The sequence below is a fragment of the Ochlerotatus camptorhynchus genome, unplaced genomic scaffold (genome assembly GCF_037179485.1).
Source record: "Ochlerotatus camptorhynchus isolate MF236.1 unplaced genomic scaffold, CSIRO-AGI_Acam_v1.1 ptg000131l, whole genome shotgun sequence".
NCBI classification, from domain to species: domain Eukaryota; kingdom Metazoa; phylum Arthropoda; class Insecta; order Diptera; family Culicidae; genus Ochlerotatus; species Ochlerotatus camptorhynchus.
In genome coordinates this window covers 1,271,588-1,285,072 of record NW_027040621.1, presented here as the reverse complement: position 1 = coordinate 1,285,072, position 13,485 = coordinate 1,271,588, and the positions used below count along the sequence as shown (strand labels likewise).

Genomic DNA, 13,485 nt, shown 5'->3' with positions numbered 1-13,485 from the left:
TATCTAAAAAAAATACTAACGGAACTTCTATCGCGTGGGGTCCACTAAACACTAGTTTGGAAAACAGTGACCCTTTACCAATTTTGTTTACCTTTCAAAACAATCAATCAACACGTGCTCACTACGATCACAACAAAACACAAAAATCGAATTCAAATAATAAACCACCCACATACATACGTCCTACCCGGTGGTGCTGGTACTCACCCAGTATGGTGTGCAGCTTATCCGAGGGCGACAGTTGACTGATCAGATCGTGCGACAGCTTATCACAGTCGATTTCCTCCGGGTGCACCTTGCGGGGTGCGGCCGTGCACGCTTTGCTGAAGAAGCCTCCCGGAGCTTTGGCACTGGTCGGTGTGCTGGGTGGCGAGGACGTCGTCGAAGTGGCCACCGAATGCTTGGTCACTCCTGCCGCTCCTGTGTGATCTATCACCAGTTCGGCGATACCTACGGCGATGGACGACGAGCTGGTCGTCGTGGGCGATCGGAGAGGCGCGTTCGATTCGCTACTGCAGGCCGCCGCGGCTAGTTCGTTGTCCGTTTGCGAGGATGCTTCCGATGTGGGGGCGGCTACCCGAAGAACGATTTCCGTTCGTTGAACCACTTTAGTTGCCGCTGCCGGTGGTTGTTCGGATGATTCAACAACGGGTTCTAGGTTGATCTCCTTGGTGACACGTTCGAGCGCGACGACGGTGAGAGATTCTTCGACGTTGCACGCGGCGATCGGATTCGATAGGTTTGCTTCCGCACAGATTGAGGTGTTGTTGCTACTGATCGAATCTTCTTCCTCTTGGGCCGCGAAACCATCGTAAGTGGCAGCAGCGCCGATCTTGCTGGTGTTGGTGCCGTTTTGGTTCGCTTCCACTGGCTCAACGGTGCTTGTACTGGTGGTGCCAGTGCTAATGCTCGACTCGAAGCTATCGGATTTTTCTGAAATTTCGTTACAATTATTTACAGTTTGCTGGCTGCAGCCAGTAGTGTTGGGGCCACCGTGCGGATGATTGAAATAATTGGTATTATTGATCGATTCATTGTACGGCGGCGGCGGCGGCGGAGGTGCTGGCGCTGGTGGTAGTCCAATCTGGGCCGGGTACTGCTGATGCTGCTGGATCAGATACTTGGAGTCGAGAATTTGCGTCTTTTTCAGATCGAACGTCGACTGGGATGTATATTTGGGGCTGATAGCTTGGTTAGTGGGGCTTCCTCCTGACGGGGAGGATGATGATGGCTTGTACGCAGGCGGCGGGGTCACCGGTGAGGAAGCACTCGGAGGTGTGACCTGATTTTGCTGTGGCTGCTGGGGCGTAAAATTGAACATCGATTTCAGACTATTGGTCGAGATTATGGGCGCACTGTGGGGAATCGTTTTCGGCGGTTTTCCAACGATTGGCTTTCCAATGCCCCCTAGGGTGGTGGTGGTGGTGCTGCTGCTATTGTTGTTGTTGTTGTTATTGTTGCTATTGTTATTATTGTTATTGTTTGAGTAGAGCGAGTACTTGACCCCGGGGGGCAGTACGTCCGGCAGATTGCACTTGGGCGAGGTGATAATCTCCTCTGGGAAGACGTCGTTGTGATTGATGCTGTCCTCGTTGGAGGTTAATGTCAGTTTGTAGCTGCCATGGTCCGGATCCGAGTGGAGCTTGTCCCGTGGTTGGCGCGGTAGATATGAGGCCTTGGAGTTACTCCTGCGAATGGGAAGAGAGAAAATCGGATGCAAAACATTAATATCCATTTCGGACAATTTAATCATAAGGTATACTGCCGCTATTCGCATAACCGTCCCATGTTAATAGGAATCCAACAGGACATGGGACTGTTATGCGAATAGCTAGGAAAGAAATCCAACACGTACGAAAATAGATACAAAAATACATAAATGTATGAACAGAGGGCGCGAAGCGATTGCAGCAGAGGCAAAACGATTACTGGCACATGTGCCTGGCTGGGTAGAGCCCCAAAGGGAGCGCGAGCGTGCATGGATGGATGGATGCTGATGGATGGAATCGGATGAGTCAGTGCGTTCATGCGGATGGATTGGGCTTTTCTGGTTGAGCGAGTCGTACAGGATGGAAGCGAGGGAGGGAGAGAGGGCTGAAACGGGTGCATGTTTTGGGTTGATCCAGCCAGGCTTTGTGTCTGTTTTGGGTTCCTGTTTGGGCAGCCCATCTGTTGTGCTCCATTTTGGGACGCGGGTTTGGACGATTTGTAATGCGGCGATGGAGAAACTTCGGACAAGGGGTCGCACAGCTGGGTAACGAATTGCGTTTGTAGTGTGTAATTTCGTTTTTTTTCCTCAATAATTTATCAAATCCAATATTGATATCCAATTGCATGATGCGACAAAAATACATATTCCATCCTTCAGAATCGGTTGATAAAATTATCATTACAATATTTCGAATAGTTCTCGAAGTATCTTGAATATTTCTTCAAGATTGAAATTCTATATTTCTGTTAAGCCCTAGGTATGGAAAAATTTTCTAACCAGTTTAAGTGCGAATCATAGATAATAAATAATCATAAATAATCTTTCTGACGATGTCCTGCTCATAGAAAATTTCTACACAAATACAACACAATACAAACGGTGGAACAACATTTGAGCAAAACGAATATTATATAATAACTATCATATTACAATATGTTATTTCGATCTAATTCCTCAATTTTTTGCAAACTAAACCATGACTGATCAGAAATGTTATTACTAGAACATCACTGCTTGCTATTTTCAGAATTCACATAAGCACAACATTAGCAGCTCTTATTATGAGAAAAACTAAAATACATAAATACGTGACGGTCTTCGATGACAATACCGTATCACAGAGACTTTCATGACATTTTAGTTTGGTACTGTAGTTTGATAGCTTGTTTTGCGAACATCGGAAGCAAAGGCTGTTGATTTTCACAGAAAACGCGTCAACTACGGTGAATTTTGGAAATTTTGAAATGTGCGAGTTATCTTTGAACCAAGGTTACAAAAGCTCATTTCGCATAAAAACATGGTTTTTGGAACAATGGAATGACATTTTAATTAATCATATCGTCCGGCCATTTTCCACAGAGATGGCGGTGTTCCGCTGGAAGGAAGTGATAAAAATCCCCATATAGAAATTGAGAGAAGCGGGAATAATTAGCTTTCGGTGCTTATTCAGGTCAAAAAAAAAGTGAACGGCAACCTAAAGAACTTTGGGACTTTGTCGTTCAGTTTTCCCCGGATATTATTGTTAAACAAGCCACAATTAAATAAAAAGGATTTTTCCCCATACAGTTCTACCAGTCCCCAGATAGCCAACAAAATTCAAATTTGTGAGAGAAAATTAGCTCTCACGAGCTCAATCTCTCAACATGCCATGTATTTTTAAAACACTCGATTTGTGATTTCCTTTTCACAGACTACAAAATAGAGTACCTGACACTGCAAAACATGTCAGGTACCTCTATATATGCATTTAGATTAACATTTGAAGTCCCTTCTTTTTTATAAATTCTGTGCAAACGATACTTTCTGCCCCGCCCCATTCATATAATTTGGCAGGAAATCCTGTAAGGGGTGAGCTATTTCGAGTGCAGAATGTTTAAAGAAGGAGGGACTTCGGATGTAGATTAACATGAACGCATGTATAGAAGTTGAGACATGTTTTGCACAGCACTGTCCTCTGTGTAACAATGATGGAAAATGAATGCAGAAGCTTGACTAAATGATTATTTTTTAATTTTTTCAAAATATTACTAGAATGATTGATGATGTTATGAACACATGTTTTACTTGTAAGATACAAGATTCAAAGTATATATTTGACACACAACACCTGTCCATTTTACTTTCTTAGAGTCGCAATCAGCGATTTTATCTTAGGAGTCATTTCAAATTGAGCTACTCTTAGGACTCCTTTGGGATAATGGTCTTGGATTCTCTCTAGTATTTCCTTAGAAATTTGTTCAAAACAAATCCCGGCATTCTCTGAAAAATACATCAGTTATTATGTTTATTAAACTTCTGGAATTCACTCAACAATACTTTTAAAATTTTCAATAATTCTCTCCAAAATTAGCCTAAGTTTCTATATTTTCATTGAAATTTGCTTGTAGTAATCCCTAGAAAACCCAGTGTACGTCGTTGGAATTAACTCTCCTAAAAATTTCCTAAAAATTCTCCAAAGCATTCACTTCGTATTCTTCTCAAACTCATAAGAAATCAGAAATGGATTCATAATTAAATATTTCATCAATCTTGATGCACAGGAACTATACTAAACAAGTGTTTTTTTGTATCACAAGTCATGTAAACAGGTTTTATGAGTCTTGGCTAAAATCATCATCAAAGCTCTCATTAAAAATACATTAGTAATGGGACGAGCTATTAATTTGTTAGTTACGAATAATTCACGCTTTTTGTATCTTGAAAGGCTATGGAATCGAAACAGAAAATCATTATGCTCAGAAAAATTAGCTCATTCAGATGAGGTATAAAATTAATATATTCTTCAAAATTGATAAACACGATTTGCTTCAAAATATTTCCAAAAATTTCATGAAATTCTTCTTAAAAATTGTATTAGCTTTATCGTGGAATTGTCTACACAAGTTCTGTGGAATATGCACATAATTCATCTCAGAATTATTTTGAAATTATCCTCATGTCAACAAAATTATCTCAGAGTCTTCTCAGAAAAACTTTCAGTATTCCCCTAGAATAGTCTTTTTCATTTTCTCTGGTATTTTCTTAAAAAATCCTCCATAACATTCTCGGAATCCTCTGTAAGATGCAATTTAACCTACAAATCTTCAAAATTTATATTTTCAATAATTGTCTCGAATGCTAGTTTGAATTTCTATCCATATTTATCTTTGAATTCTTGGGTTGCAATATTCTCCAGAATCCTCGTGATACCATCGATTGGTACTTGAAAAACCTTGAAAAAGTCACCAGAACCCCTAGAAAATCCCATGACATTCGCCTACATAGAGTAGCCACTCTCCTAAAATGTCTGCTTAAATTTCAAATTTTCTTGAAAAGTATTCAAACAATTCTAGCACTTCTCTCAAAACCCTTCCTAACAATGCACGTGGAACTGGCTTTAATTTTTTCTTTGGGTTCTCCGGGACATGCTTGGCATGCACAGTTGTACACACCAACTGCTCATTTGTTAATAACTTTTCACTCAGTTTTTGAAATTTGTTTTTCTTTAAAATAAATGATAGATTAGGATCATACTATAGATCTGCAAAGAGTAGGTAAATCTTAACATTTGCATCAACACCAATGAGCGAGCATTTCTCACTTCAATTTTAGAACGCAAATACAAATTCAGTTTATTACTAGAATTAAAATCTACCTTTTTTTACGAATCTAAAACAAGCTTAAACTCAAGTCTATCTACTGCTTCAAAAAGAGCTACACTACCGATCATAAGTTTAAGGACACCCCCAAAAAACCATGCAAATATCAGAGTTGGTTGGAAATGCTAACATGAAGCTTTAGTGTGATGATTTATTAGCTAGAGAATGATCTTTAGAAGAATGTAGGTGGATAGTTCCGTTAGAGTACGGCAGTATGAAAATTGAATAGAAGTTGAAAATGAGCGAAGGGCCATTAAAGCGACAGTTTTCAAGATGACGCACATTTTTGCCTGTGGACTTGGAGACATACTTCAAGTCCCCGCGTACATCGTACGGGCTAGGCAAAAATGTGCGTCATCTTGAAAACTGTCGCTTTAATGGCCCTTCGCTCATTTTCAACTTCTATTCAATTTTCATACTGCCGTACTCTAACGGAACTATCCACCTACATTCTTCTAAAGATCATTCTCTAGCTAATAAATCATCACACTAAAGCTTCATGTTAGCATTTCCAACCAACTCTGAAAATCGTTAACTTCGCGTATGAAGTAACATAAAAAACACTTTGAATGTAACAACTCAAGGCGGGAGTAGCCGTCAACAATGCTGATGATGGTACAGCACGCAACAACCACCCTACTGCTTTCTCTCTGAGATGATCACGTTGGTCATGACGAGAGGAGCAACACAATAGTTGGGTAAAGAAGAACTGCATTATAACACACCATCGACTGGAAATGCTCTCGCGACGTGGGGCTTTAGGTAGTGATGAAAACGTCGCTAGAACTATTCCACAGCCGCAGTCAGTTTATGAGCAACAAGAGTGACGCACATTTTTGCCTGTGGACTTGGAGACATACTTCAAGTCCCCGCGTACATCGTACGGGCTAGGCAAAAATGTGCGTCATCTTGAAAACTGTCGCTTTAATGGCCCTTCGCTCATTTTCAACTTCTATTCAATTTTCATACTGCCGTACTCTAACGGAACTATCCACCTACATTCTTCTAAAGATCATTCTCTAGCTAATAAATCATCACACTAAAGCTTCATGTTAGCATTTCCAACCAACTCTGAAAATCGTTAACTTCGCGTATGAAGTAACATAAAAAACACTTTGAATGTAACAACTCAAGGCGGGAGTAGCCGTCAACAATGCTGATGATGGTACAGCACGCAACAACCACCCTACTGCTTTCTCTCTGAGATGATCACGTTGGTCATGACGAGAGGAGCAACACAATAGTTGGGTAAAGAAGAACTGCATTATAACACACCATCGACTGGAAATGCTCTCGCGACGTGGGGCTTTAGGTAGTGATGAAAACGTCGCTAGAACTATTCCACAGCCGCAGTCAGTTTATGAGCAACAAGAGTGACGCACATTTTTGCCTGTGGACTTGGAGACATACTTCAAGTCCCCGCGTACATCGTACGGGCTAGGCAAAAATGTGCGTCATCTTGAAAACTGTCGCTTTAATGGCCCTTCGCTCATTTTCAACTTCTATTCAATTTTCATACTGCCGTACTCTAACGGAACTATCCACCTACATTCTTCTAAAGATCATTCTCTAGCTAATAAATCATCACACTAAAGCTTCATGTTAGCATTTCCAACCAACTCTGAAAATCGTTAACTTCGCGTATGAAGTAACATAAAAAACACTTTGAACATGCAAATATGTTTTGTTCAATGATCTCTCATTTTACGTTCAATTTTTGATCTCCAAAGGTTATTTGAATGGTATGAATGGTATAGTATAAGTGTCCTACTACTACTTTTGTTTCAAAATTTGGCCAACCCAATTCTGAGAAAAACAGTCACAATTCTTCGGAGTAAATTTTGAAAAATATTGTAACTTTGGGTGAACTTTTAGCACACAAAATTTAAAAATTAGATTGAATAATTTGCCTACAAGGAAAGTTCCATTCAATACCTTTCAAATGATCTAAAGAGAACGAAAATTGGACGTAACTTGACAGAGATATGAACATAACAAATTTGTAATGTTTTTTTTTATGATCGGGACTGTATGTTCCGTCAACTGTGTGCAATGTTATTACCAAATGAGCAGTTCGTGGCCAAAACTGTGTATGCCAAGCATGCTCCGGGGAGTATCCTTGGAATTGTCCTGAAAACGTATCTGAAATTTACTGGGAATCGTTCTCAATCGTACTTGTAAAGCGTCAGTACAAGTAATCAGAACTCCTTGGAATTAAGTTCAGAGTTTCAATGGAATCTGAAATCCTAATCACATGTTTTATGCGATGCTCCTTCTTTTAGTATTCTCCTAGGAGCTCCCTTGATACCCACCTTCAAATTTGAATTAATTTTTTTCTTGAATGCCATTGGAATTATCTCCAGAATTTGATTCCCATTCCGTGCTTCGGAATATGGATTGGCTAAAACCGAATAAGAACCGCTCATTTCCTCTCATACTCGATTTTGTATGTTTTTTTTTCCTACTGAACGGGAATTGGAGAGAGTCGTGGCAAGTGTGTGCAACAAATTTTTTAAAAATGTCAAAGACGCCATTTGGAAATTTTTACATGATCCTAAAAGGCCGAATTTAAACAAAAATGTGAATCATTGCCCATAAAATACAATGATGTAAAGTTGCACGCAAATCAGATTCCAATTCGTCACTTCGTTCCATATTCTCATCGGAATGCCCTGGAATTTTACTCCATACAATTTTCGTAGAATTCCTCTCAGAACTGAATTGGTATTTTTTTTTAGAATTCACCAGTAGTTTTCCTCACAAATTGCTTGAATTTCTCCTCTGAATTCTCTAGGAATTATTAACGGAATTACCTTTAAATTCACATCAAACGTTTTTGGATTCTAATCTAGTTGCCCTCAAACTTTCTTTGAAGTAACAGTTCCTATTAGAGTGGTTCAAAATATCGATTTTGCTTTACCAAGCTTAATCGATTTCAAATCAGGTGCTGAATGTTCACCCAAAATTTGATCTCATTTGAATGCGAACTCACACTGTACTGGCCCCCTTTGAAGTTTATATGGGAATAGTGAACATGTTGTTCTCGTAGTTCTAGCCCTTTGCTGTAATGATCTGCTATCCAAACTTATATGTAATTTTCTAAGCTACAACTTTGCTCAAGACCGCATTTGGATTGATCGCCATGATAATTAGTTATTAATTAATTAGGAAGATAACATTCTTCTGACATGCTCCGTAAACAGGCAACATTGGTGTGCTTGGCGCGAAGATTTGGGCAAAAAATCCAGGCTACTATGTCATAAGTGCAAGATGCAGTGTTGCCCTGAAAGCAGTCGATTGATCATATAAGAAAGTTATCTACTTTGCAATCAATTAATAACTAATGTAATTGAAATCTAACAAAAAGTGGTCTTGAGCAAAGTTGTAGCTGATGAAATTTCACATATGAGCGGATAGCAAGCTTTTCCGTAAATTGTTATGACGATGTGCTAGGACGTTGAGAACATGTTCAGTTTTCCCATAGTAATTCCCGTATAAACTTCTAAGGGCCAGTGCATTCGCACCCAAATAAACTCAAATTTTGGGAGAATGATCAGGACCTGATTTAGAATCAATTCAAGTCTGGTGGGGCAAAATCAACATTTTAAACCACCCTTGCCTTTTTTCAATGCTATAATCCTGATTTTTTGCTTTGATCAACAAGCTGTCAACCCTTGTAACCGGGAAGGCCACGATTATGTCAATATATGAATAAATTCAAAATTTGAGCGTTGATAGAGCAGATACGTAACTCTTAAGGGTAACATTTTACATACATTTTAATTTAAAAAAAAGTTATGAAGTATGAAAAAGTATGCCTCTAATGTGTCTGTGATAAACACTCACAGCAATTAAATGTATTGTAATTGAATTTTGAAAATAACAGAGGCGTCACTACTAATTTCTTTTCACAAATATTTTCAAACCAGGTTTGAGTCCCTAGTGACACTCCCCAAATTTTCAAAATCAAATTATAATTGTTATGAGTGTTTATAAAAAAAAACATTTTGGAGGCATAAATATTTCAATTTATGAAATCAATGAAGTTTAAAAAATAATTTATTGATGTCCAATTTGACGCTTCAGAGCCCCTCCTGCCTACGTATCTGCTGCATTACCATTAAATTGTTTGATTTCATCATATTTTAGCATGCTGAATATGAAAAAAATAGTCCCGTTTGAAAACTCTGAGGACCTTCCCGTTACATAAATAATTTTCTCAGATATTGAGTTTATTGAATCTTCCTTGATCAATTTGCCTTGATCAACCATTTTTCAAACTGCTTTGATCAATAATCGGCATCAAACAGTGATCAAACATGACCAAAATTTTTTTTTTAATCCGCAATCTGCCTTGATCAGCATTCTGTCTCGATCAAAAATTATCCTTGATGAACAGGCAGCGGCTACCTTGATCAATAAATTTGCATGATCAACAATCTTTCCATGATCAACGATCATCATTATAACTTGATCAAAAATTTATCTTGATACAAAATCTGCGTTGATCAACAGCTTGTATAGGACAGCAATAAGCATTAATCAACGATTGTTCTTGATCAAATACTTGCCATCATCAACAACTTGCCTTGATCAACTTCTCAATAAACATCATAAATTCTAGGTTGATCAAAATTTTCCCTTGATCAACAATCTGCTGGGATGATTAAACTGCCTTGGTCAAGAAACTGCCCTGATCGATATTTTGCTTGATCAACCAAGGTGCATGCATCAACAACTTATTACGATCAATAATCCATCATAATTGTCATTTTGCCTTGATTAGCAATTATCCTTGATTATGATGATATTCTAAGGAAGCCATAGCGTGAATCTTCAAAAGCACAAATTTCAGCTTCCACAAACATACAATTATCAAATTGTTACTCTCTGTTTGTAGTAGAGCAACAAACAAGGACTATTTCATATTGGTATGTTTTGGCCTTCTTGGGGCCTTGCTTAGCTCAGTCGGTAAAGGCGCAGCTACAAAGCAAGACCATGCTGGAGGTGGCTGGGTTCGATTCCCGGTCCAGTCTAGGTATTTTTCGGGATGGACAATGTCTCGACTTCCCTGGGCATAGAGTATGATTGTACTAGTCAAACAGTATACTAATGCAAAAATGGTACAGGCATCGAAAGCTCTCAATTAATAACTATGGAAGTGCATCTAGAACATTCAATTGAGAGTAGGCAATAAGCTAATATGCGATACACAGTAAGCTTGAAATACAAAAAAAGAAGATGTTTTGTGGAAGCTCACATTGGTGCTTTTGCAGTTTCTATAGAGTATCACCCAAAAATCTGCATTAATCTAAAGCTTCCCTTTGGTATCAATTGGCTTTGATCATCATTTGACTTTGATCAACTTCTTGACATGATGAAAAATGAGCCTTGACTAACGCTTTGTCTTGATTAAATACTTGCCTTGATCGTCATTGGTGTAGAAGGGTTAATATCAAACAAGATTTTTTTTCTATGGTAGAATTATTTCTAGTGACACCGATGTTGATCAACCATTTTCCTTTATAAATTACCCTATATTTAATCAAGAAAAAAAAAGGAATTTTAAAGGCAATATTTTCCACTTGAATAGCCCCTCGATTAAATGTAGATAAACGATAAAGCCTCACAAAAAAAAAACGAGCTTCGTACGGAAGGAAACACCACCGAAAAAAAAGCCTTCTCCTACCATAATCGCTCAAGCAAAGCAGTTACAGCAGGTAGGAGAAGCCAAGGGAGAAAAAAAACCTGACCAATTTATTAACCCCAACGCGTACAATAAAATCCAAAACATGCAACAGGTATGACGCATAGATTAACGGGGCCCAGTCGGTTTCCCTTCCTTGCTTTCGATCAGTTCATGAGACTTAAATATGAATGGAACAAAGTGGGAGAAATACAGATTGATACCTTTATTACAAAATCAACCATGTTTCTTGCATCGAAATCCGTCGAAATTAAGATGTTCCGGAGCGCATCTTAGGCCCGCATGTGGCCCACAAAGGTTAATTAATAAAACAACGGTAGCATAAACGCATAATTGATTAATCATTCCAGGCACGTGATTGTTTTCACCTCTTTCTTCGTACAAATTGGTGAATCATAGCAAGCGAAATCGCATCGCGGGCGGTTTCATGATGCTGGGAGCACTTCTCAAAGTGTTGATTGGTTGCCTACATTTGGGCGCTTTTCGCTACTCGTGAATCACGCAGTAGAGCTCAACGCCAACTTGTTGGACGCCGCTGTCTTCGATTGGTGCAGAGTGAATTAAGGTGATTATTTTATTTTTTGAAGCTAGCTGTAAATTTGCAATTCAAAACTTGTTGACGAACGTGTCATAAAACCAAACAAAAGTCTAATAAAAGAAAGAGCAAAGTTAAACAATAATTACGGAAGCGGGGCCGGTGAGCGTTTGCGTTTGTGTGCACCTTGTTTCGGTATCACTTTCCTTCGGCTTGCCGGATTTGATTGCCACCACCGCTCTCTGATTGGGGCTTTTGCTTTGTTGTGTTTCCATTAATTACCGCGCATTGATTGATTATGGCTGGGGCGAATCAATTGATAATTCGGTGCTACCGGAATTTTTATATGAATGAAAGCGGGGTGTTTCGTTCGACTTGATAATGTGCGGAATGCCAAAATTGGACAGGTGAGAATTGTGCCAAAGTCGTTTGATTAATTTAATCGCTTGGGACGTATTGACTAATTTAAGAGTAATAACTATATTTTAGTCACTTTGAAACAGTTTGCAATGTGCAGGTTTAAGCGTGGCAAAACTTCACGGATGTAGGACAAATTCGTTACGTCCTTTAAACGGCGATTTTGCATAACGAATGAAACTTTCCATGGTAGCTTCGATTTTTATTAAAAGCTTCACGCAAAATTTGCACAAGCCAATAATCGAGAAGGAGGCTCGGCTACGCAGCGCCCACTATTCATTTTTTCCCCTATGAACACCGTTAAAGCCCGCTAAAGACCAAGCCAAGGTACTTAAGCCTTAACTTTGAAAGTAGTTAATCTGTGTGACAGACAGGCGTTTATAATTGAATTAGTTCCAAGCTCGCGGGATAGAAGCAACTCTACCTAGAGGGATTGGAAGCCATTCTGGTGTCCACCAGCGACGAGATAGTCACGCTCACTTTTATTATTTTTTTCGCAAACGTCAACAAAGTTGGGTTAGGTTCGGATTTCAAACCCACGCGCGTTGGAACTTTTAAAAGTACGTTCACCATTCAATGCCTATTAAGCAACTTCTGTCTTTTCTGTCCGTATTGTGCGCGGCCATCCAAACTCAAACTTTGGCCACACCTTGGCCATTTGAGCCCGCAACGTTTTCGTATTTCCAACAGGTGCGGTAATTTTACTGCGACACCCGAATTATCGCGGCATGCTACTGTTTTACTGCGATCGCTGGTGGTTTTCACTTTTACCGAGTTAATCATCTTTAGTGCTAGCTGTCAAGTCGAACCAAATTTAGACGACGACAATGACCTTGGTAGCGATCTTTTCCTCATTATTTGAGAGATAATGAGCGCCATCTTTGGTCGGATTACGCGCTGCTACCGAAGTTGTTCAAATTAAAAAGCAATTATCCGATGTGGTTTGGATTTCCTAAAATCGGGGTGTACAATACTCTGCTAATCTGTCTGTTTGATTGATGACGACGACGACTACCTACTAGATTGGACGAAACGATGGAGACGAGTTTCTCTTTCGACATGGCTTGCTTCGAGAGGCTCGTTTACGTTTACATATGAGTGAGAAAAACAGTTCACGAGTAACGTCTCCCGTCATATCATGAATGATTCATCACAGAGCCTACAACGAGTCTACTGCCGGTGGCTGGTGGTGCAATGATACAATTAAAACAAATATACGATGTCGGTTTGAGGTGAGGTGCGTTTTTGATTGACACGTAGACAGCGGAGAAGATAGAATAAATGGATGGTTATGGTCGGTGGTGGCTGGCTGGGTGCGACGACTTCGAGGTGTGTAATGAAATGGGAAAGTTTGTTTTTCTGTCCGGTGGCAGTGACCTTGACTGATGGATGATGGTGTGGGAATTTTTGGGTTTTGTGATTCACTGTGTTTTTAATTTAAAGTTCAATGCCGATTATCATTGATTGAGATTAGATA

At 39.4% G+C, this 13,485-nt stretch overlaps 1 protein-coding gene across 3 annotated transcripts in view; it reads right to left on the bottom strand.

Moving 5' to 3' along the window:
* Shrm (Shroom) overlaps window positions 1-13,485 on the bottom strand; it is a 574,742-nt gene that overhangs the window by 37,175 nt on the left and 524,082 nt on the right. For all 3 annotated transcript variants that reach the window (XM_065220703.1, XM_065220702.1, XM_065220704.1), the window contains one exon: window positions 208-1,688. In XM_065220703.1, the coding sequence (XP_065076775.1) occupies window positions 208-1,688 (1,481 nt within the window). The remainder of the gene's footprint in view (window positions 1-207; window positions 1,689-13,485) is intronic.